Here is a 26,744-nt window from a genome sequence, read left to right as displayed (position 1 = left end):
GATAATTTTGCTTTATCTTTTCAAAATGTTTACAACTCTTATTTCATTTTAAAACTGTAATCATATTTATGTATACTTTTGAGAAGGATTTTAACAAATCCTAAGGGAGTATTCTTCAATTTTGGATTTGCCAGAAATGGGCACTAAATTTTATTGAATGATTTTTTAATTATCTATTGAGATAACAATATGTTCTATCTCTTTTTGGCAAAGTAATGTCATAAAAATGCACTAATTCCAAAAAAATCAACTATCTTTGGTTTTCTAGCTTAAGCCTATTTGTTTGGTAATATTGTTCTTATTATCACATGCAGTTAATTTGATTAGTTAAAATTTTATTAAGAATTTGATAACAGCGTTATGGGAATCTTGTAATAATTAGGTAGCTTCTAGGCATCCTCTAAAGTGATGTAACAGTTTAGGCAGGTGCGATGGCTTACTCCTGTAATCCCAGCACTTTGGGAGGCTGAGGTGGGCAGATCACTTGAGTTCAGGAGTTTGAGACCACCCTAGCTGACATGGTGGAACCCCATGTCTACTAAAAATACAACACAAATTAGCCAGACATGGTGGCAGGTGCCTATAATCCCAGCTACTCCAGGGGCAGAGGCAGGAAAATCACTTGAACTTGGGGGGCAAAGGTTGCAGTGAACCAAGATTGTGCCACTGTACTCCAGCCTGAGTAACAGAGGGAGACTCTGTCTCAAAATAAATAAAAAAAATAAATATATTTGAATGAAAATGAAAGACTTTTTCTCATGAAAGCATTTGGACCTAATGTCTTTAGGGAGTATTTCTTATTAAGGGAGGTAATTATAATTTTTATAATTATAATGATTTCTAATGTTTTAAACTTATTATATATTAGGTCTCTTAGGATTCTTTATCTTGAGTTAATGTTAGGCATATTTTCCTGAAAATATCTATATTATCAAGATTTAAACATTTTATCTTATATTTTGGTGCTTAATATTTTCTTAAAGGCTTCTTTCTGAATTTTATTCTGTAATTATAGTTTATACATTAGGTTATTTGATTTTTGTCTTCTTTCCTCAGTTAGATTTGCCAACAATTTATCTACTTTATTAGACTTTACAGAGAACCAGCTCTTGAATTTATATTCATTTTATTCTTTTTTCCTATTTTGCATTTCATTAATTTTGCTTTGTTTTTAAATTTAGTACCTCTTTTCTCTGTTTTTCTTATGAATTTCTTTGTCTCTCTTGTTCTTACATCTTTGGATGCTTAGTTAGTTCATCTGAATTCATTCTTCTTTAATAATAAAAGCACTTAAGGTTGTGACTGTTCCTAATGACAACTTCAGTAACATCCCATATACGTTGATGTGTTGTTATTGTTATTATTGGTTTATGACTAGAGTTTCAACTTATTCTTGGAGATAGAATTATTTAGGAGAGGATTCTCTGAAACTTGCTATTATTTAATATTTACTTATCCTTTTGTATTGATTTAAAATTGTATTGCACTATGCTTATAGGTATCAGCATATAAGAGGTTTTTTTAGACTTCTATTTTCTTGTCTAAAGTGTAATTCATTTCTAAAAATATTCCATAGACTTTAAAAAAATATTATTTTATATATCAAATGCTATCAGTTGAATTGCGTTCTGAAAATTCATATGTTGGTGCCCTAACCTCCAATGAGACAGTATTTGCATAGGGGAGGTCTCTGGGAGTTATTATTAGGTTTAGATGAAGATGAAGTAATGAGGATGGGGTCCTCATGAGGGGATTAGTGCCCTTCTAAGAAGAGCTATTGGAGAGCTTTCAGTCTCTTACTCTTGTGCATGTGTGCTCTCTCTCTTTATCACTTTCTCTCTCTGCTGTGTGGATATGGCAAGCCAGAATGAGACCCCTCACCAGGAACCAGATCTACTAGCATCTTTATCTTGGACTTTTCGTCCCCTAGAACCATTAAGAAATAAATTACTGTTGTACATGCCACCCAATCCATGGTACTTTGTTATAGCAGCCAAACAGACTAAGAGACTGTTTATTATTTTTCTATTGTATTATATAATTCCTATTTACTTCATGTGCAAATATTAAGGGGTGGGTTTTTCAATTCTGCTGTTTTAAAAATCCTGTTGAAGGAAAACAAAGAGTGAAGAGGAAGGAATTGAGAATTTTGAAAGAAAGATTTGCAGTAAAGATGACATTGACAACTTGCTCTTAAATTCAAGCATGAACTAGGAAGTATTTCCAGACTCATGTGAGTCAGAAAACTGAAATATTACTGAATTACATGTGTGCTGAAAGGGGCAATGGCCTGGATTAAGATCCTGAAGAATCAGGTAGATTAACAATGGGAAAGGCCCTAGATTATCATCTTGCTGAGGATGGAAATGGATAAGAAATTGGGGATGTTAGAAGTAATCTCAGATAGGCTCATGTGGATCAGAAAGCTGGGATTACAAACCTATTAGGGTAACAGGAAAAGAAAAAAGTCATTAAAGATGGTTGGGCAACTATAGCATTAAAACGCAGCTTATATTCAGTGTGCATGAAGGAGCATAAGAAAAGTAAATAAAATGCAGCTTATAATTTTCAACTCTCAAGTATTTAAAAAAGAGTGAGACATTTTGACAAATGCAGTCATATTTATCAGAGGCAAATGATATATAATACACTTTATATATAAGCTGCTAAAAATTAACATTCAGTTATAAAAATAAGGATATTTGTATGGAGACACAAATTACACAAAAAAGAGAGATAAAGATAGTTAACAGCTTAAGGGAAAATGTTCAAACTTTCTAGTACTAAGAAAAAGGCAAAAGAAAACATGGGCAAGAGAGAGGCATGTGTAATTATAGGAATACCTAAGGGCAGAGTTTAGTGGACATATTGAGTTGGAATTAGATGAATAAGAACATATAATTTTTGTTTTTCCATCTCTCTTTGTCTTTTTCTAAAAAAGAATTTATTTACCACACTAAATAATTTTTTGCAATGGAAGGTGGGAAGAGCTGCAATCTTACCAATCTAATTACTTTCATTTTCATATATTCCTTTCCCACTGTTGCTCCATACTGGGCTGTCCATACTGGGCTGTGTCATTATTTAATATGGGAAAGAGCACAGTTTTAACTGGAAGCTGGGACTGTGCCCAGGGCCAAGAAAGTAATGGATTTTGTTTTTCTGATAATCAGGGTCTGGAAAAAATAGCACAGTTTTGGAATGGAAAAGGGACTGTATCAAGAATGGTTATTTAAAAATTAATGACAGGACAGGACCACCCACATTGAAATGACTTAAGCTTGAAGACAATTGCAAACTGCGTTAAACTATATTCATCTAATTGAGTGGTGCACACTTGTGTGCCTTGATTTACCTTACCATATGTAGTTTTTACACTGGGGTTCTGTAACACTGGGGAAAAGTGAATGATGTCCGGTGGCCTACAACATAGGTCAAACTGAGAAATACACTGTGATAGAAGGGAAAGTACAAAAAAGGTATAGGAGAAAAGGTGTATATTAATCTCAGAGGCCATCACAAAACTGCCCAAGGTAATTATGATAACCATGAATTGCAGCCTTGTGGTTAGAAGTTTATTGCAAAGGCTCTAAGAACTTAGCTTAATTCACATCTCCTTCTAATCAAGTAATCAATCAAGCTAACAAATATTTATGGAGTGTTTACTACATGCCAGCACTCTGCTAGGCATTGGAAAAGGAGAGTGGACTAAACATGCCCCTTGCTCCTAGGGCTGACAGTAGAGTAGAAAAACACAATTACATCACAATCTAATCAGATTCTGTGAACAGATACATAATTAGAATATAGTGTGGTCAGGTTTACAGTGTCCGAAGTCACACAGCTGGCTGTAGGCATTATAAAGACGAGAATTCTAATTTCTTGAATCTGAGTCCACTGTGGTTTCTACAATATTGCCTGCCACATAATATCAAAAATGAGCAAATTAAAATAAATTGCAATTTCAAATTAAGAATCATTACAGATTTATTTGAAAATGACCAAACCTGGACGCAGCTGGATAGACACTTCTCCTGGTGTCACCTGGGTATTAATTTCATTTTCAGTGGGTATTGTTACATGCGCAGATGGGTATTCTATTGAATCAACTGAGCAGCCTTTGCTTATTAAATTGGAAACAATATCACAACGTTCATTTCTTGATCCATCTGACATGAAATCCTGTTCAAAAGAAAGAAAATCACTGATGTTTTTAGTGCATATCATCTCAATTATATCCAAAGAAAACAACATAGCAAATATTGCATTTTTGGTATTTTGTATCATTTTAATTTCTTCTAATACTTATGTTTTTACTTTTTCTACAAAAAACAAAACAAAACAAAACAAAACAAAACAAAACCCACAAGGAAAAATCCTACTCCAACTTTTTGCATCTAAAACCTATTTGAGAAGGAAAAGCTCAGACTGAAGTTTCTCTAGTCGACTTTTTTTTTCTTTTTTGGAGACAGAGTTTCACTTTGTCATCCAGGCCTGGGGTGCAGTGGCACGATCTCCGCTCACTGCAACCTCTGCCTCCCGGGTTCAAGCAATTACCTTGCCTCAGCCTCCCAAGTAGCTGAGACTACAGGTGCGTACCACCATGCCCAGCGAATTATTGTATTTTTTTGTAGAGACGGAGTTTCACCATGTTGGCCAGGCTGGTCTCAAACTCCTGACCTCAGGTAATCTGCCTGCCTTGGCCTCCCAAAGTGCTAGAATTACAGGTGTAAGTCACTGCCCCTGGCCTGTTTGGCTTTTTATTGGTTGTTATTTTCATCAGTTTAATATAATATTCTGGGAATATATATATGAGAAGGTTTTTTTTTCTCCTATTCATGCCTGAGTCTTTCGACTTCCAAATATAGCAACCTGCACAGAAATGAGAAAATTCTATCATGTTCCCTTTGACAGTGAAAGTTTTCCTATCATATGTTATGAAAGTATAATTATGCTCCAAGCCTGCCCTCTGAACTCTCACTATGTGTGACACCCTGCCTCACACATACCAGGTTAGGAGAGGAAGGGAATTCTTCAAAACTTATCATGTCTTTCCTAGATGTTAGAAAGGAACATGGGGCATTAAACTAGGTAATATTGATGAAGACTTTTCCATCCTAATTATTTTCCAATCACTTCCGTAGTAGTATAGAAGGAAAGAGAAAGCAAAGTATGTGGAATGGCAGATTAACATGCCACGTAACAATGCAAGCAAACTGAACACATCCTGTTTAAATTTTCCAGAGACCTTTTACTTTTGAGTAGCTTTGAAAATGATTCAAGCCAGGTTTACTTTCTTACCATTTATCTATCCTAATCATAAGCAGAAAACAAAACAAAAAACAAAACAAAACAAAAACAAAACCCAACCCTGCCTCTCCCTCCAGCCTTGCTGTTTGAGAAATCATTGGCGTCAGTCACATCTGTCCCTGAAGGGTGAGGGATCTTCCAAAATTAAATAATCCATTCTTCCTCTCAATGATGTCAGGCAGCCTGCGGGGAGTGGAGAGCTAATGGTGTAGATGGTGGCTGAGTCCTAAAACTGGTTGCTTCCCCTGAGGTTGTGTTATTAATGCAGGCAATCCTCCTGCTTTCCTAACCCTGAATGAGTTGCTCCAGAGACTTACCAAAGCTCTCTATAGTCCTAACTCCCGCTTCTTAAGCCATGCCTCTGTGCCCAGTGCTTCCCACATTGCTTCATTTCATCCTCACAAGACTGGGAGGTGGGTACAATTTATGTTTCCATTTTAGGGGTATGGAAATCTGAGGTTCAAAGTGATTAGGGAACATGTCCAAGTGTATAATGTTAGAAACTGGTGGAACTCGGATTTGAATCCAACTCAGTTTTTCTTCAGAGCCTGCTCTTTCGATACATAAACTAGACTGCACTGTACTACATAGAATATCTGGGGACATGAGCACCCAAGTGAGTTTCTGTTTTCCCCAAGATCCCATCTGAAGAATGTGGCCAACAGTGACAGGCTTTCCTTCTTCACTCCAGCAGCCCTCTCCTTGCTCCTTGACCTAGCTCCTTCCATCTGACAACTGATTTTTCTGAGTATCAAAATTCTTCTTTCTGTGGCAGGATGGACAGTTATTCCCAGAGCTGTGGCTCTCCAGATTATTTTCTTCTAGTCAGAGGTGTGAGAGGGAGAAGGAGTCCCTCTGAAACTGACATTCTACGGCTAACATGTTACATGTGGCTGACCACTGGGCTTCTGTTCTGTCTTTTGAAGGTTCTTCCAAACTGCTCTCACTAAAGCATTCAGCAGTTGACAGCAAGTTGGCACAGACTTCAGGGCTCTAAGGATTTTCCTTAGTGAAGCAGTAAAAATCTAAAATGAAGTACCGGTTTGGGGTCAGGAAATAACAAGCCATGAAACATTCTTGACAGAGAAAAACCTGGAAGCAAACACCAAATCTGAGGTTATAGAGATGAGGAAAGGGAGATGCTAGAATAAAGTGAATTCTTTTGGTCATTTGACTCACAGGAAGTGATGGGATTGGACCCAGAAACTGTGAAATTGTCCTCTCTACGACATCTCTGGCTCCAGGAGTTCAGATGAGGCACTTTCTAGTTCATGACTGACATCTGGTTTTCTCACCGATGGAGCCCAGAGTCCCTCTGGGAAGCCTTTAGGCTATCAGTAGGGAGACTTACTTTCAGATATGCCTACTGTTTCTTGAACCCTTCCCCTGCCGCTATTCTGATTTGCTTCCTAGAAGAAAGTGATGTCCACCATCTGTTGCTACCTTTCAGCTTTCTGTTTTCTCTAAGAAGTAATAAAGGAGGTTGGAAAGATCACGGTAGGCACAGTTGTTAAGACAGAGGAGACAAAAACTAGAGACTTATCTCCATGTCAAGCAAAAGGTCACTAAAGGCCTATTTGTTCCAATTCCCAGGAGTTACATAAGTGAATGTAAAATTATTTAGGCAATCTCATACAAGAAGAAATTCCAAGTTAGCAGTTCACTTCTTCAGTGCAAATTACCAGATAGAGGCAGTTAATTCTAACTGCAGATTACTGACAAAAGAAAACTAACAAAACAGCCCTAGAGCCAAGAAAGAAGGAATGCACTGTAATTGTTTTACTAAGAATTTTGTTATTAGGATTTGTCTCTCTTGGTAGAACAGAAAAACACTTATTTTGAACAATAGGATACATAACCTAATGCCTCAAGCCGAAGCAAGAATTCCACACCAAAGCCTACTGAACTATCAAAAGTTACTAGCTGTGGTTGCAGTTCTCTCTATAGAACAGATGGAAAACATAAAACGGTTTGCACTTCATTTCAAAATTACCATAATTTTCCTAATAAAACGGTTATACTTTATAGTCAGCCAGATACACTGTTTCCAAGCATAAAACAAAATACAATTTTCCTTATGTTCAGCAGTATCTTTTTCCTGATGCACCTTTAGGACATGGAATATTCGGAAAATGAAGTCATGCTATAGCTCAAGTCAACCATGAGAAAAAGAAAAAAAAAAAAAAGAAAAAGGCACACCTCTTGAACACACCATCCACATTCTGGACCCAGTGCAAGGCACCTGGCACAGGATGCTGCATTTGAAGACGCACATCTATTGTCTTCTGTAAGGAAGGAGAAAACAGTTACAATTTACTCTCAAAATAGAAAGGATATGTAATTCTAGACTAAAATGCATTTTGAAAACTGAAACAAGAGGACCTTTTATTACAAAAATCTGACAACAAAGATATATCATTTATTGGAGGAAGTTGGCCTGCTCATTGTAATTAATAGATACCTGGATAACTATGATTTAGTTATGAGTTTGGGAGAAAGAAGAGTGACCAAAATGTGATTTGGATCAGATTTGGGAGTTTGGCTTCAATTCTGCTACAATAGTAGAAGATGAGGATCCTTCAAAGTTTTTAGTAAATTTTAAGTTTCACTGTATTTCATATTCTCTGAAGCAAGTAGGTGCTTTGGGTTCTAGAGTTTTTCCTATAAAACTTATTGTTTATAGACATAAATCTCAGTGTATAAATTCACATTAAATCACAGTGAATGAATTTTCTGAGAAATAATCTTGATGGACATATAAAGTAATTGAGAATTCTAATTGTTTTAATATTAATTATTTTGGCTTGGGGAATATCAGAATCAGACATACTGGCATGATTCAGTATTTTAGAAATAAAGTGGTTCAACTGAATCACTTGTTTTAGTTAATTTACTTTCTCAGATTGGATGACTTAAGATCTAAGATCATGACCAATTGACATTTCCATAAATTCCTGCACATGTCCACAGTATTTTAATAACACAGTTGTGCCTGGAAATTATTTACCTTTATCTCTCTATCCACTAACTGCTGAAACAATTAAAATAAGGCTCATTATTATAGGTCGAAACATAACATATGATGCAGAACGAGTCACACATCATTTTATCATGAGTTTGTAGTGGCACAATCACATACTCCCTGGAGTCTATTCTTTACCATGACATGTTCTAAGGACAATGAAAGTCACAGTGTGATCTGTCCATCTCACTCACAGTAAATAAAAGGGACATTCTGGATGTAGGTGGCTCACAGATAAGATGAGCAGAGAAGCACAGAAGCAAACAGTATCACATAGTATAAGATGCACAGAAAGATTTCACCAAAGTGCTGGAAGAGAAGGGAGAAGGTGCTTCTCACTCTGCGTTAGAGAGGGCTGGATAGGGGTGGAGGAAGAAGGCATATTTAAGGACTGCTCCCCAGAGGCACTCACATTTAGTATCTCTCTTTGTCATCTCATTTTCTTTTCTCTAATCCATGTTTGTCACTTTAAAAACGTATCATATATAAAAGAAAAGTATGTGCGTGTGCACATTCATGCGCTCGTGTGCATGTGCACAACCACACATGGATGTGGTAACTTTAAAGGGAATGGAGACCACAAAATCTCTAGCTAGCCACATTCCAACTGTTTTCTCTTTTTTTCTTTCTCTCTCAACTTTTCCCAACATTCTGGAAATACAGAATAAAAGCAGTTCTGACCTGGAGGTGGAGCGGGAGAGGAAGGTAGTGGGAGAAGAGAAGAGAGGGAGCCACTGTGTTTACTCCTGTGTTTCCACTTAGAAGTGCTAACTGGGGTGGTCTGGAGCACCCTTCCCTGTATTTCCCCAGACCTTCAATGGAGTAAGCAGAAACCATCTTTCCCTAGCACCTCTAATATTCTATTAACTCTTCTATGTATCTCCTTCTATGCTTTGTGCTTCACTTTATATCAACGTTGTGTATACATTGACCAAAACTTCTTCACTTCACTAATCTTTCTAGACCTGGCCTAGAACTCAAAGAACTAAAGGTAACTCTAAACTTTTGGGCTTCCTCTGCCACCAGCTTGGCTACCCAAAGTATGAAAAGTCCTTAGCCTAAAAATTTTCCATGTGGTATTATAGACTGCCAGACTGTGAAATCTGCTTACTACTAAAATGTTTAGAAAAGTGAGTGACCCTTTTAGTTTTGTTTACAGAAAGAGAACCAGTTTAGGACTAGACATTAAGCACATTTGCAAACTGCTGCAGTCTGGGTGTGTCTCCCCAAATTCATATGTTGAACCTTAGCCTCTCTAATGCCATGGTATTAAGAGGTGGGGCCTTTAGGAGGTGATTAGGTCATAAGGGCCCCACCCTTCTGAATGGGATTAAGGCTCCAAAGCTTTCAGCTCTCTTTGTCCTTCTGCTCTTTCATCACGTGAAAACACAGCAAGAAGTCCCTCACGGGACACTGGATGCTGGCACCTTAATTCTGGACTCCCCAGCCTCCAGAACTGTACGAAGGAAATTTCCATTGTTTAGAAATTACCCAGTCACAGGTATTTTGTTTTAGCAGTACAGGTGAACCAAGACACAGACCTAACTTGACTTTTGCCAACTTACTTAGCCTTGACTCAACTAAAACATGGAATTACGTCTATTTCAGTCCAGACATGACCAAGCCTTTCACTCAACATGAAGACTTTTGTGTTGGCAGTTAAGGCTGCAGGCTCAAAAAGTGGGCAAAGAACACGAACAGACACTTCTCAAAAGAAGCCATTCATGTGGCTAACAATGTGAAAAAAAACTCAACTTCACCAAGCATTAGAGAAATGCAAATCAAAATCACAAGGAGATACCATCTCATGCCAATCAGAATGGCGATTATTAAAAAGTCAAGAAACAACAGATGCTGGTGAGGTTGTGAAGAAAAAGGAGCATTTTTTCCAAGCGTTCACATACAATAACATAATTGAAGGAACTCAAAAAAAAAAAAAAAAAAAAAAAAGGCTGCAGTCTCAAAAGTAGATCTACCATTCGATTCAGCAGTCCTACCATGATTCAAAGGAAAAGAGGTCATTATATCAAAAAGACACCTACGTGCACATGTTTATTACAGTACAATTCACAATTGCAAACATATGGAATCAGTCTAAGTGCCCATCAGTGGAAAGGTGGACAAAGAAAATGTGGTATGGATATACCAGGGAATACTACTCAGGCATAAAAAATAATAACGCCTTTTGCAGGAACTTGGGTGGAATTGGAGGCCATGATCCTAAGCAAAGTAGTTCAGGAATAAAATATCAAAAAGCACATGTTGTTACTTACAAGGGAGAGCTAAGCTATAGGTACCCAAAGGCATACAAAGTGGTTTAATGAACATTGGAGACTCAGAAGAAGGGTTTGGAAGGGGGCTGAGGGATGGAAAATTACCTATTGCGTACAATGTACACATAGGAACAATAAGAGCCCAGACGTCATCACCATACAGTTCATCCGTGTGATCAAAAACCACTTGTACCCTAATGCTATTCAATTAAAAAAAAAATTAAGGACTATAGTCTCATGGAAGGGAAGCTGCAGAATCTAGGACTCTGGTCTTTGTTTCTAATAGTTGTCTGACTCTGTTCTAAGTTAACCCAGTTTCCAGCTCAGATAAGGCTCCTACTTCCATTGTACACATGGTAAAAACAAATTCACAAGAGAAAATCTGTTTTCTTTGTATTTGACTCTTTCCTTTAAAAAGTTCTAGGGCCCATCTCTATTCTCAAATTTCAGACACCTAACAATGATGACCCAAAGAGAGAGAAAGGTTGGTCCTGTCAATACTTCCCAGGTTCCAGGGCTGACATTTCTCAGGGTCTACATAACCACAGGAAAAAGATCCCGTAAGTGGATCTGGAGGAGGTGGCCTCATGGTTCTGCGGAACTGGAGGAAGGTCATAAATTGAACTGCATGGGAAGAGTGTCAAACATTATTTCTGGAGAGTGTCATGGTTATACTTCACAGAAAACATGCCAGATACACTTTGGTGTGGAGCATTTTAAGAAATTTCTGTCTAATTAAAAAATATGCAAGCAAAATGCTGAATATACCAATATCAGTAATTACAGCAATTTTTTTTTCACTGAATGTTCAAACTATTATGAATGCTATTAGTCAGTGTGTGATAGGAATTTCTTCTCTCACACACAAACACACACTGTCTTCTTCCCTCCCCTCCCACAACACATATACAAACATACCCTTCTGTGGAAGTAAAAATCTTTACACTGCATATACAACAATGCGTGACTGCTGTTTACAGACAGGGCAGTTCGTCATCAGCCTCTGGGCCTGCCTAGTTCCTCTGCCCTCCGATCTAACAAGACAGGAAAACTACTTTCCAGCAATGGTTTCCTAGCAGCCCTCAGCACTGCACTGACAGCTCATTAGAGGGTGTGCCCGAGTGGTTTTTCCCACTTTATAATTGCAGTTGCTGCTTGTTCAGCCATTTGCCTAGTGATGTTGCAATATGCATCTTATTCTTTATATTCGAGCACTGCATTTTTATAAGGGTGATTTTTAAAGTTGATCCTATGGAAAATTTTAAGCCATGGAAGAAGTATTATAATATGCTAAAGCACAGATCCTCAGATCTTCCTCTCGTGCTCATTTGTTTTAGTTCCCATTGCCTCACGAAGCCCATGTTATTAAAAATATACTGCCTTAGTGCTATCTACGATACAAAGACACGGAATCAACCTAGGTGCCCTTCGGTGGTGGGCTGGGTAAAGAAAATGTGGTACATTTATAATGTGGAACACAACACAGCCATAAAAAAGAGCAAAATCAAGTCCTTTGCAGCACAATGGATGCAGCTAGAGGCCATTATCCTAACCAAATTAGGTGAGGAACAGAAAACCAAATACGTGTTACCAGTTACAAATGACAGCTAAACTCTGGGTACACGTGGACATAAACATGAGAACAATAGACACTGGCAACTACTCGAGGGTGAAAATAGGGAGGGGAGCAAGAGTTGAATACTGTCAGGTACTGTGCTTAGTACTTGGGATATGGGATCATTAATACCCCAAACCTCAGCATCCTGCCATGTACCAGGTAACAGACCTGCACATGTACACTCTGTATCTAAAATAAAAGTTTAAAAAAATGTACTGCTGGCTGGACACTGTGGCTCAAGCCTGTAATCCCAGCACTTTGGGAGGCCAAGGCAGGTGGCTCACTTGAGGTCAGGAGTTCGAGACCAACTTGAACAATACGGTGAAACCCCATCTCTAATAAAAATACAAAAATTAGCCAGGTATGGTGGGGCATGCCTGTAGTCCCAGCTATTCAGGAGGCTGAGGCAGGAAAACAGCTTGAACCTGGAAGGCGGAGGTTGCAGTGAGCCGAGATTATGCCATTGCACTCCAGCCTGGGTGACAGAGCAAGACTCCGTTTCAAAAAACAAAACAAAACAAAACAAAAACTGACTTGACAGAAGTCAGAAAAAGATTAATAGCCTATTGTCAATAAGTGTGTACATTCTAAGTAATTCTATTTCTGAATCTGTTAGCATGTGCTACGTGTCTTACATTTTTCTCATTGTCTTACAACTGTAGATAACAAGTGTGATGAGGTAGTATTGCTAAATAGTTACTGGGAAGAAACGCCCAATGTTCCATAGCAGAGCTACTTACTAGTCTAGTTACCTAAACTCTCCATTTCCTCCACTGTAACACAGGGCTAACTATAACCATATCAAATTGTTGATGTGAGGATGAAGTAAGCTAAAGCACCCCAAACAGAGTGCTCAGGGCACAGTCGGCATTCCATAAAGAAACTATTGTAATGTTATTATAATTGATATTATCTACATACACATACACACGCATACATATGGATATATACATACATGTATGTTCATGTGTGTATTAAACTCTATGTTCAAAGAAACAAAGAAAGATGTTATTATGTGTCCTCAAATTTGTTGTAAATGTAACATGCTTTTAAAATGTTACATTTTGTTTTTAAAGTGAAATGTTTTTAAAATGAAAGTCCCTTGGGTCATAAAGACAAGGTTTTAAAAAAATAAAAATAGGTATTAAGTAAGTAGTTACTGCATCTATTTTAGTTGTTCAAAAATGATTCTTAAAAGTGAATAAGGCTGAATATACACACATCCATCCAATCTATTCCAAATACAATTTTGGTATGACTATGAACTGGCTTACTGAAAATCTCTTAGAACACCTGTATTTTGTTCATATTTTGCAACATGAACATTGATTTAAGCTGGATAACTTTTAAATTATTTCCCAGAATTAGATGTTTATGACATGTGTGAAATGACCTCTATAGCTGTGTGTCATAAAGTATAATAAATATCCATCATCAACAGGATAGAGTACACAAAAATCAGGAAACTACATATTTGTGACACCCACTTAGGTACTCTTTGTTTTTGATGATGCCATTTATTCATATTATTTTGAAAATATTTAACTGATAGAAGTGATGGGGGAAGAAACGGACGAACAAACTCCCCAAAACTGAAAAGGCCAATAGAAGTTTCAGTGTTTAGAACGGGAGCTTTTCAAAAGTCAAGTGATCAGATCAAGTAACAGTTTTTAAAGACATTTCTAGTTTTTTCCTGCAGTGAAGTCAACAAAATTTTAACGACATTTAAAGGATGTTTATGGTTATCTGGCAGAAAGAACAATTACAACTGATAAAGACCATAGTACTTGATATTTAGAATCAACCATTCTAGATTCTTCTGTTATTCCTAGACAAATGATTTGTGAGAAACGCGTTTTTTCCAGGCAATATCCCTTTCTGAACTGCATTTACTATACAAATTAAATTAATTTTGGACAAGTTTATAAAGCTACTTCCTTAAAAAAACAAGTAAGCACTGTTTAATGAATATATATTCTACTTTGATAACAGTCAAAATCAGAGGAACTGAGTGTAAAGTTTAGAGTATGACTGGGTTTTCCTCCTTCTAAATATACATATCATGGTCACATAAATATACCTTAAACATATATTACTTGATTACTGAATCTCTCTTTTACATGGAAATATATATGCTATCATTTAATATAAAAATTCAAATAAATACATTGCCGTTCTAATCACTTGCCATTACCTAGTTATTCCAAGTTTTCTTTCTTTTTTTTTTTTTTTTTTTTTTTTGAGTTGGACTCTTGCTCTGTTGCCCAGGCTGGAGTGCAGTGGCACAATCTCGGGTCACTGCAACCTCCACCTCCCGGGTTCAAGTGATTCTCCTGCCTCAGCCCCCTGAGTAGCTGGGACTACAAGCATGTGCCACCACACTCAGCTAATCTTTTTGTGTATTTTTAGTGGAGATGGGGTTTCACCCTGTTAGCCAGAATGGCCTCGATCTCCTGACCTGGTGATCCGCCCACCTTGGCCTACCAAAGTGCTGGGATTACAGGCGTGAGCCACCAGGCCCGGCCTATTCCAAGTTTTGATTTGAAGTTTCCTAAAGTCCCCTATAAAAATAAAGGGAAGCAGTAGGTGCTTAGGCCTACTTCTTTGAAAATAAGGCACAGGAAACAAAACAAAACAAGAATCAGTTAAATGCTACCAGGGGTTAAGTAAAAGGGGCGTGAGAGAAAAGGAGGAAGCACTGAAACTCTCTGAACAAGGTGGATCTGAGGAGGGAGGTGCTGAAGAGGTAGAGAAGATGGATTACCGGGAAGTTAGTGCCTGAGATGATCCCTCAAAACAGGGGAAGCCAAGACCTATTTGTTGAAATAGACAAAGAAACAGATGTCATTAAAATAACGATAACACATCTGTGGTAAAACTTTAGCTCCTGAATTCCACCAATGCTTATTTAAACTGTGTCTTATAGAATTAACTGAACAAAATTCATGAAATTCAAAATATCTATAGTTCACTCCTGAATTATGCTTTCAGGAAATACTACTCTCTGGCAGTATCACGCAGCCTAGACTGGCACATTTCCTCTCCTTTGCCTCCACCATGGTCTTTCATTTGTTTCAAAGTTGTAGCAAACAAGCATTCAGCCCATGGAAATGAAAATAAGCATTTTTATGGGACAAACTATTTTCTCTAAATAATTTGGTCTCTACGTTCACTTGGGTCAACATATAACAGTATTTATGTTTAGTGAAGACCAATTTGGATTCCTCTTTATGTTGTCTTTTCTGTTTGCTGCTCCAGTGATTAGGTTTGATCATCTGAACATATATTTGGAAGAGAAGGCGGTGGTATAATAATGTTCAGTTCTTATATAGTAGCTCAGCAGGACACTGAGGGAATAAGGACATCACAAGAAAAAAAGCAATTGTTTTAATTCCCGAGAAAGACCCTGAGTAGAGATTGTTAGCAAGCGATTTACTGGAACAGGCAGTGAGACGTGGCAGCAAGCATCTATGTTGGTGTGATGGGAGTCTGGCTTCAACCTGCACCCTCCCAGAGCCTTGAGCCCAAATGACAACACAAAGTTGTCCCACCTGGAAGCCTGGGGCCTGTTTTCCACCCCATATGGGATGGTCATTGGCTGCAGGCAGCCTGGTACGGGGAGGAGTGAGGTTGGAGTAGGCTGATTGATGTTCCAGGCATCTCTGAGCAAAGTCACTCCTTTTGGTGGAGGGCAATTCCTTTGAGAAAGCGGCAACTGTGAGCCATAAACTGCCAGAATACAGAGCAGCTGGAGATGGCACACCAGCCCTCTAAAAAGAGCATGGGTGGGGCACTAGCAGTGTCTATGCAGTAATCTCCCCCAGAGGGTGATAAATGATTAGAATATTGTGGTAGACTCTGCTGTTTGCCTGCCTGTCCTTAACTAATAGACTCCTAGATCCGTTGAAGGTGGCATTGGGAACTGAAATGCCACAATTCCCACCTTCTCTTGCAATGATGATGATTGTGTAACTAATTATGATGATTTAAGTGGAAGCAGAAGTTTTGAAATGGGGCTTCTGTGAAAGTTTTTCAAAAAGGTTTTTTCCGCCCCCTTTTCCCCCTATGCCCATTCTGCTTCTTTCTGCCTGGAACATGGATGTGATGTCCAGACCCTCAGCAGCCATATCAGACTTTAGGTAACTTGTCTCACAGAAGCCAAGGCTAAAGACAACAGGAGAAAAAAAGCCCAGGTCTCTCAGAACACCACGGAGACCCTGTATCAATCTGCTCCTGTTTACTCTCAGAACTGTGTCTGATGTGAAAGGAAATTTTACTTGAATCTTATTTCATCCTATTTTCAAAGACCCTCTTACTTGCAGATAAACACAATTCCTAACTGATAAATTTTCCTCTGAGTTTTGAAAGATAAATAAGAAACTCTAACAGAATAAATGTAAATGTTTTAAATGTTAAGCATAAAATTATTTGAAGTAGATCATCCACACTAAAGAGATGTATTTCTAAATGTTTATTTGTTTGTTTTCCCTTGGAAAAGTAAGAATATCAGAATATCAGTTCCTGGGAGGAAAGGTCCTTAAATACATTTTCTTTATATACCCAGTATGTGAGCCTAGTATATACACTCAATATACTAGCATATACTCAATAATAAATGTGTAATTAATAAATAGTATTCTAAGTAGAGATTAGTTTGACAATTTAATTCCTGAGTGTTTATAACTCTTGACTACTTACATTTTTAAGTAATCTTCATTTCCAAAACCTATTTATTGCAAAAGGCAGTGTAACTATGTTTACCTAATGATACATAACTAGCTGAATTCATCTTTATGTCTCCACAAACAAAAACAGATTACTGTTTTCTTACTCTTGGTCTTTTGATATTGCGTAGTTCAGTGGAACTAGCTTATTTTTAAAAAACTTTGAAGTTATAATAAAATGATACTGAATTAAAATAATCTTTCTTAATGCTGCCATCCTCAGGTCCAAGGATGTACCACCAAAGTCATTTACGTTTCCTTATTGCACAGATCTAAAACAAATTTAAATTCATCAAATGTTTCTTGTCCCTTGAAAAGTGAGTATCCCTGACTGAGCAGAATTTTCTCGTAATGCTGATTACGAAAGAGCACTATTATCTTTGGTTTTCAATAAGTAGGTTTTTAAGGCTTTTATTATATATAATCTTTATGTTTCAGGGACAAACCTCAACTTCTCCTGTTACATAGTGAGCAATTTATGTGATTATAACAGGGTTTTATGCTAGCATAAAGATCTTTGCAGAGCAAAAGAAAAACAAACAAACATGTTCAACCTTGGGCAGGTTAAGAAATGTTAGGGCAATGGAATGCATTCCATTAGTCTGCCCTGCCCTGTTTAGGGCAATCCCAGCATGAGTCACAGCTTAAAGTAGGCTGGGATGGCATAAATCAAAACTCGAGGTCACGAGGGAATTTACAAGAAGAACCATTGTGAAGCCACTAACGACATCCATGGTGTTGAAATGGGCCATCATGAGAAGCCCGGTCAGATGGGACCATCACACAACTTTTTGTTATGATTCATTTATGCCCATCATAATCAACCTTGCAATGAAAAAGCTCTGATTGCAGCACACATTGGATGGCTATATAATTTATGTTCTACATTGGGACACTTTTTTACTTGAAAGGTGCACTGTTAATTATAGCGGTGTAAGAGGTGTAAACTGGAACTCCTCAGGAAAGTTGAAGTCTGAGGTTGCCCTAAACATAGAGTATTCCTGTGTTGTTGAATGGGAAATCAAAACGATAAACAAGGCAATTCATGCTGAGTTTACAGGAGATATAAAAGGAGAAAGAGCACATCATGAGTTAATGAGGCACTCTTTCAACATCAAGGTAGACTTGAAACTGGTTTTGAAGGATAGATGAAATGCACAAATCTGGTTAAGAGCTGTCTGATTATCTTCAGATGATACCTTATGTACATCTTGACATACATTATTTGATGTGGAAAGGAGATGACCAAACATAAAGAACATTTGTCATTTGTATTTGAAACTGACTTTGTAGTCCGTATTATTTCCCAGGCAAAGCAGTTTCTCTAGGCAGCCAAATGGTCACTCGACACACAAGAAGAGTAGTTCTTGAAGGGAATAAATTCAGTTTTGCAGTTGCTCATTTACCAGAATACTTCAATGTGTCTTTTGACACCTGCTGGGAATTTTCAAGAATGACAGAAACAGGAAGAAAGATGGGTGTCAAAACCGTATCGTCTCTCTGTACAGATTTTCCTACATTATTAGACTTGGAACTCAAAAAAAGGATCAAAATCTCAAGATTCCAGGAGGGCTCCCAAGGCCCCTCAGTGGCAAATTCTGGTTAGAGCTGCATTTGTCTAACTTGGAAAAGCAATATTAGTCATGTGCTTTGTGTCTTGTTTTCACTGGAACTTTTCCATACATTCCAACTGTCCTGTTTATGAGGCACACTCCCTTTCTATAAAAGCCAAAATATTCACCGGTTTCCCACTCTGTTCCTCTAAATAATGTTTTCAGTCTACCACACTAGAGTTCCAGGGGCTCTTCCTATTTTCATTTCCAACTCTTGGCAGGTATAGATTTCCTTTCTCCAATTGAAAAAAAAAGTACTCTGTTTTTCATGTCCAAACTTCAAATGCCATGGTTAAGGAGGTTTAAAAAAATGCCTTAGGATAGTAGGAATGCATTCTCTATATTGCATCTTTTAAACTTAAATTCATATTGCAGGTGTGGACTTGATTAGAGTAACAAAGCAACATGCTATGTTGTAAGATGTTTAGTTGTAGGTAAAAAACGAATACTGGTAAATTAAAACTCAACATGAATTTTAGGTCACTTAGGATTTGGTTTTCCTGTAATTACATTTGAAAGTTCAAAAATATATTTAATATCAAGACTCTGCACTTGAAAATTAAATCTCTACATACAGTACAATAAAATTAGGGAAAATTTTAAAAATCAAGTATCTGTTACATGATTACACTGTGTGGGCCCTATGCCAAGCACTTTATGTAAATTATCTACTTGAAGCTTCGTAAAACTCCCATGAGGAAAGTTCTGCTATGCCCATTTTACAGATGGAGAACTACAGCTTAGAAAGGCTAAGTCTCATCTAAAGTCACAGAGGTGGTAAATACAGAGACCAAGTTTGAACCCAGTTCTGATGACAGAACCTTTTCTTGTAAGTACTGTCCTAGGTGGAATAGAGAATAACGCAGAAAAAGACAATTATTCCAAAGTATGGCTGAAAACCCCTTGCTATTATTAGTTCATACTCGATGACTCAACAATAATCCCCAAGTACCTCTAGGTAATTCTTTAATACACGTAGTATGTCATTACTTTTATCATCAATGCTAAAGTAATCCCATTTTCCCACTCTAAAGATGAGAATGTTAGATTCTCCCCACTAGGAGTATCTTCCTTCCTTGGAGTCAAAGACTCTCCTAAATACTTTGGTACCCTTTTCAAAATGCATTTACTTTCAATGCACAGGGAAACTCTGAGTGAAAGCCCCAGCTCGAACATCTCACTGAGCACATGAAGCAGATTAGCTGGTACTGGTTCAGCAGAGGGGAAAGCTGTCCATTTACAACCATGTTTCCCCAACCTCTTGTCACGGTACAGCTCTGAGCTGCATTCTAATTAGGCAGTAGCACAGGAAGTGGTATTCGCAGTTGCTATTTCCACTTGTGAATTTCTAGGTCTGTCCTGAAAGCCAAATCTTGAAAAAGGGAGAAGGCAACATGTTTTGGTCCTAACCTTGCCTATACGCTGGCCTCAGCCTCATAAACTAATTTTGCTGAACTGAGGCTTTGCTTCCTCATTGATGATGCAGGAAAAATGTTCCCCTCATTATGTGCTGTGTTCCTCCACTGAGCTGTGAAAACATTTTGAAGAGTAGAGTGCAACTTACAATGACATGATTGGTAGAGAACATTTGCTTTATAGGATGTACAGTTCTGTGAGTTGATGGGACTGTCTTAAGATACAATTTATAATAGAAAAGATTTATTTTAAAAGGCCACCAAAGGCTGGGTGCAGTGGCTCATGCCTGTAATCCCAGAATGTTGGGAGGCTAAGGCAGGCAGATCACCTGAGATCAGGAGCTCAAGACCAGCCTGGCCAATGTTGCAAAACCTCGTCTCTACTAAAAATACAAAAATTAGCTGAGTGTGGTGGTGGGTGCTTATAATCTCAGCTACTCAGGAGACTGAGGCAGGAGAATCACTTGAATCTGGGAGGCGAAGGTTGCAGTGGGCCGAGATCGCGGCATTACACTCCAGACTGGGCAACAAGAGTGAAACTCTACCTCAAATAAAAAAAAAAAAGTAAGACAACTAATTCAGTAAAGGGATATATATATATATATATATATATATATATATATATATACACACACAGCAAAATCCCTATATATTTGATACAACAGTTACTGGTAATGCAGACTGATTATTCTTTGTTTTATGTTTTAGCACTGTCAGCAAAGAGGCATGAACAAAACTTTGGTGGGTGGAAGGGTGTTCTGTATGTTTACTATAGTAGTATGTAGTTTCACATCTGGCAAAACTCATCCACTGACATTTTAAATAAATACTGTTTATTGATGTAAATTATTTCAATAAAGTTTATTCACAATTAGCATTGTAAGTTAACTTAGATGGAGTATTTATTAGATAAAAGACAATCAGCGTACAGTGGAGAAATGTATTTCTTTCCTGCCAGTATATAGCAAAACATTAAACAACAGTATATATGTTTTTAGAAAAAAAGCCAGTGACACCTTATGTTTTAATTTTGTTGTTCTTTGTTTTTTAAATTACAGATTGGATAGTGGTTAATTAAAGTTGTTTATCCCTATATGGCATTTGATTTACATATCCTCTTTTATTCAGATTAATTTATTTTAATGCTTCATATGGATTGAATTTGTGAGAGAAAATATTTTTCAAATTCAAAACTGATTTGTTATGTTCTGCTTGTAATTTCTTGCCAAGTCTCAGCAGCCTGACAAATTGAATCGAGTAGGTAGTGACACCAATGTAAGATCAAATATCTTAGTAATTAGCACTATTAGGTTGGTGCTAAAGTAATTGTGGTTTTTGCCATTGAAAGTAATGTCAAAAACGACAATTACTTTAGCACCAACCTAAGATTATGATCAATAGTAATACTAATATAGTTTGAACTGCACATCAATATTGTATTTTATATTCCATTCTCTAAAGTAAATCCTTTTCTATGCTCAATGCCAAAGATGACTCTAAATATTTGTCTTTTCTAAAATTCATTTTACTTGGAGATTCAGACAAAAGGGAACTCTGAATTATTATAAAATATGTTAACCTAACTATATCTTATAATATAATCTTCCATAATATCTTACAATTTTACAATTTTCAATTAGTATTTGTTCAGTTCAATTTCGTCAGTAGAAATTTGAAAAAAATATAGCAGAGTAGAAGTGGTAAATTCAGAAACTTTAATACTGATACTGTATTATGAACTATAGTCCATCTTGTCCTATAAAATTCCTTTTCCATATTCTCCATATTTCCCCAAATGGTCTAGCTACTGTTTCTCCTTCATCAAAAGTCAGCTTTATGCAGAGTTCATCATTCCTTGGGGAAATGTTCAAACAGTGCTTTTCAAACACATTCTCCTTGTTCCCACTGGCTGCTTATGAGATTCTCTCCCAGCTTACATCTTGCAACACTTACCAATCTGTATTCTTTCAAAGCTCACAGCTCTTATTTATATGCTCCCCGATCTTGTTATCAGCACCAGAAACGGCTAAATTTACAAGGTCTTCATCTCCTTGCTCAAGGTTTTTCTCTTACCCAAGTTACCGCCACACCTCACTACCTCCACCATGGACAGAGCCATTAGGAATCTCTGGGGCCAGGAGCTGTAGCTGAGAATTCTCATGAGCTGTAGTGGGGCCACTGGATAAAGGAACCATGAAAGAGTTCTTAGGTATGAAAAACCAGAGAGAAGCAGAATCAATAGCAAATTCAAGAAGAGCCAGAGGATGAGACAGAAGGCAGGCTACTGATTCAAGAACTCTAAAACATGGAGTTGAAAGTAAACAGGAGGTCAGACACAAATGGGGTAATGCATCCTAAGCGACATCTGATTATCTGAGGCTGCCTGATGGGGCACTGCCAGAAGCCTATTAAGGATTGGGTTCCCTCCAAATTTCCTTCTCACCTCAGCTAGTTCCTAGACCCTGCTTTCATTAATTTCTTGTTGACTTTCTATGTTATGTTTTCATAGTCATTATTCTAATTCTTTCTCATCAAAGCCGCAAGAACTCATACCAAGTCCTTTCACTTAAGATATGACCCTAACATTACCTTTATATTATCAAGAAGATTGAAATAATATTCCTTTCTTTCAAGCCAAAATTGTCTTTGTTCTCTTATTAGAAAAATATCTCTGTTCATTGCCATGATCATTTCTTCTACCTTTCTAGTTAATTGCTCACTCAAAGGCAAATAGCAATTCCTAGTTACATTTAGCAATTAGCACTTAGCAATGTTTAAATGTCCTCTGCTTTTCAACAGTGAGTGGGGACTCTGTCACTTCTCTCATTTGCAAGCAACTCCCCTTGTTATGTCTTTGGCTATTTTCACATTGCTCTCTCAACTCTACAGCTTGATGACTGTTAACTAATAAGAATCCAAGTCTCACTTCCTTGAACATGAAGACCAAATTAGTACCTTCAGTTCTAAACTCTCACCCAAGCTTCAGTCTTAAACTTTCAAGAATCTGCTGAACAACTCACTCAGATTCCTGCCACAACTTCAAAATCTTCAAGTCTCAAACATTATGTTCCTCTTCCTAACCTGAATGATCTATTCCATTAATTACATTATTTCCCCATCTATTCTGATTTAAATCTTTGTTGTCAACCTTGACTCCTGTCTCTACCACAGCCTCAATGACCTGTCCATCAGCAAAACTTTTTGCTTTAAATTAAGTGTCTTAAGTATTTCTCACTCCCTCTTTCCATTCCTGTGGATCCTTATTGATCATTTGCTTTAATGTAACAACTTTCTCAGAGTCTCTTACAAACACCACTTACCACTAAAAATCACTACACATATTGTTGCCAGTGTCTTTTACTGATACAGCGTGATCACATTAGTATTCCACTAAACAATAAAGACAAACTAAAACAAGACAAAATGCCTGGAATTATTCCCACCACCTGAGTAGTAAAGTGTCTCAGTCCATTCAGGCTGTTATAACAAAATAACTTAGACTGGGTAATTTACAAACAACAGAATTTATTTCTCATAGTTTTAGAGGCTGGCAAGTCCAAGACAAAGGCAGCAACAGATGTGGTGGTATGGTGAGGGCGCCTTCCTCATAGGTGGCACCTTCTTGCTGTACCTTCAGATGGCAGAAGGGATAGATGAGTTCCCACAGGCCTTTTTCATAAGTGCACTAATAAAATTCATGGGGTTTTCATCTTTGTGACCTAATCATTTCCCAAAAGCCCCACCTTTAATGCCAGTGCATTGATGATTAGATTTCAACACATGAATTTTGGAGAAGCACAAACATTCAGATCATAGCACAAAGTTCTAACAAATCTACCTGCCTTTAACTCCAAGGTGCTCTCTTTTGCTTCTCCCCTAAGGCCCTATGTCATGTTCAATGTACATACCTCCTCTCTGCCTGCAGAGCCACCTTCAGGTATAATCCTCAGGTGTTGTATACTTCTTAGGCAATCACTTTAATCACCTGGAGTCAAGAGTGACTTAAGACACACAAAGGAAGTCCATGTTGCTTTTGGCAGATTGGGCAGAGTGAAATAAGTCAGGCTTCCTCAGACCTTGTCTCTTCCTTTCATAAGAATCAAGAGCAAATCTCAGAACCTCCCCCTTGCCCCTCAGCCACTCACAGTATCATCACCACTATCCACTTTAGATCCCAAAGACTAATCTCACTTATCCCTGTTTATTGCACCAGTTCCTACAAGAAACCAAAGACTCCCAGATTCACCCTCATTCCCCCAAAACATTCTAATCCCTAGAAGGCTCGCTACAACCCCTCTTTCCTCCTTATCTCCTACTTCTTTACAACTCCAGAAACCCATTCCCTGTGCCCTCTGAAATTCATGCTCCATTTCCAGAAGGACTGCCCTTATCCCAGTCCCTTATCTGAATGTTCCCTTTACCGTCTTGCTTGAACAGAAACCTGGCTTTCCCCTGAGAACTTGTCTTCCCCTGACCTCATGAGTAATGACTGATATCTCTGCCAGAACCCTAATGGCCTTGAGCTTGGAGATATGTAAGTGTCATCCTGAGTCCTCACTACTACTCACAGGTACTTCTCCCTCTCTCATCCCTTAATCATCCCACCCCCAGCTTTGACTCTTGTAACTATCGAACCTACTATTCTGAATTGTTGCAGGCATTCACTGATATTTACCAACCACAGGGAGATGCTTTCTCATTTCTAGAAAATGTTGCCTCCTTGCTTGCTATAATTTTTTCCATCAAAACTCCTCTGTCAATTCTGGACAATTTTTGTATATACACACGTCATCTTTACAATACAAGATCATCAGCTCCGTATTATCTTCTCTTCCAATTATTTTGTCCTCCACCCTGATTTCGCTACTTTGCTTCGATGGTCAGACCTTAGACTTCATAATTACCAGTAACTGCAACAGTTCCAGTTTCACATATCACCCTCTTTGACCACCATCCCTTGTCTTACAAGCTAATGCACTCTGCCTAGCATTCAGACATCGGCACTCTGCCACTGCCAGTCCTTCAGTCCTCCCACACATTAAAAATCTCTCACATTGCCTTCTCATCTCTCTAACCTTTCTCCGGTTACAGAAAGGGCTAACTCTCTTAATGCCTTGAGGGCTTGGCTCAAACACTGGTCTTTCGTAATGAGGCCTACCCCACCTTATCTACCTGAAATGGCAACTCTCTCCTCCCCCAACCCTGCTCCACTTTTCCCCATAGCACTTACCACCTTTGAGCAGACTAGATAATTATGTATAACCGTGATTTTTTTTATTTTGTCCACCCACCCTGAAAATGTAAGACTTATGAGGACAGCAACTTTTGTCCTTTATTTCCTCGGATTTTCATACTCTGCATGGTACTTGCCACACAGTTGTTGAAAATAGTTATTAAATAATTAGCACTTACTAGATTTTAGTTAAAATTATAGAATTTATTGGATTATAATGTCAATATCCTCCTAGAAAGTGATATATTATTGAGGCAGACGATATATTGTTCATATTTCCCTTCCTGAGGCCCTGGGACTTGGCTCAGATATCACCTTCTCAGTGAGGCATTCTCTAATTATCCTACTTAAGATCATACCTCCTTCTCCAGCACTCTTGACTACCCATATGGGGTTCTTTCTCTCTATAGAAGGTGCTAGATACTTAGTGCTATCTGGTGTGCTACACATTCTCTTTCTTTAATTTGTCAAACGTCTGTCTCTTGCCTTTAGAATGAAAGCTCCACAAGAGCGGATCTTTTTATCTGGTCCCTGCCGTATCCCTGAGGCTTAGAGCAATACCAGGCACAGTGTAAGAGCTCAGTATGTATTCACTGAAGGAAAGGATGAACGAATGTCTCCCCTGCATTGCCCCAAAACATCCTATGTGCTCTCTCTTTCGTTTATTTCTGTGACATTCAGGTAACTTGCACCCAACACCGTCCTTTCTCTTGGTCAACTCTGGAACTCAGCTTGGGATGCCTCTCCCTGGGCAAGCTTTGTTCTGCTACTGCATTTGCTCCTCTGACCATTCTGCACTGCCCCTTGCACACATACAAAGCCCTATTGTTTCCCACACATTGTCCCTGAATTTCACCACTGATATCTTCACTCTACTCATCTAATAAATTAAAACTGACACTTCTGTTCTTCCTGTCTTTACACACACATTTAGAAGTTTCTTCTAATAGCAAAAGCAATGCAAATACTTAGGTGTACTATTGGAGTCACAGCCTGCATTTCGCTTTATGCTGATGCATTTTAAGACCATCTCACAAAATATACTATGCCTAGAAAATGTGGACAGTATGTATTGTAAAATCGAAATAGCTGGAACCTTCAATTAATCAGGGCTCTACATTTTAATTCTCTCCTGAAAAATGAGAAAAACTAAAACTAAGTATTATTCTTTTCAAGAGACTGCAAGGTTCTTTCTTGCATCAGAACACATTTGACCTATTTCCTGTCTGAATCAGAAGACTAAAGCTCTATAGCACTGAGGGCCCAAACCACTCACCTCGCCCCACAGCACTATCTTATATTGTATGCTCACACAGTTCCTCGGGCTTAGCTACCCCATCTACTTGATACCTTACTTCCTCTCTGTCCCCGTAGCAATTAGTCCAATGTGAAATGCACTGAGCAGGTGCTCAAGCAATGAATTCATTTATTGATTAAATGGTAACTGTGAAACTTTGCAAATCTGATCAAATAACAACTGTAAGACTTTTTTCAAAAATCAAAGGAAGTTTAAATGATGTACTTACCAAGAAAGGA

The 26,744-nt window shown here is 37.9% G+C and overlaps 1 protein-coding gene across 4 annotated transcripts in view; it reads right to left on the bottom strand.

Annotated features, from left to right (window-relative positions):
- Window positions 1-26,744, bottom strand: part of ITGB8 (integrin subunit beta 8) — an 83,943-nt gene that overhangs the window by 42,931 nt on the left and 14,268 nt on the right. For 3 of the 4 annotated variants that reach the window (XM_074379600.1, XM_003934731.4, XM_074379599.1), the window contains 2 exons: window positions 7,510-7,595; window positions 4,008-4,182 (listed from right to left, as the gene is read on the bottom strand). In XM_074379600.1, the coding sequence (XP_074235701.1) occupies window positions 4,008-4,176 (169 nt within the window). In that variant the 5' untranslated portion in view covers window positions 4,177-4,182; window positions 7,510-7,595. The remainder of the gene's footprint in view (window positions 1-4,007; window positions 4,183-7,509; window positions 7,596-26,744) is intronic. The other variant, XM_074379601.1, reaches the window with a different exon arrangement.

Source organism: Saimiri boliviensis, chromosome 10 (genome assembly GCF_048565385.1).
Source record: "Saimiri boliviensis isolate mSaiBol1 chromosome 10, mSaiBol1.pri, whole genome shotgun sequence".
Taxonomy (NCBI): Eukaryota; Metazoa; Chordata; class Mammalia; order Primates; family Cebidae; genus Saimiri; species Saimiri boliviensis.
This window is presented reverse-complemented; position numbering and strand designations above follow the sequence as displayed.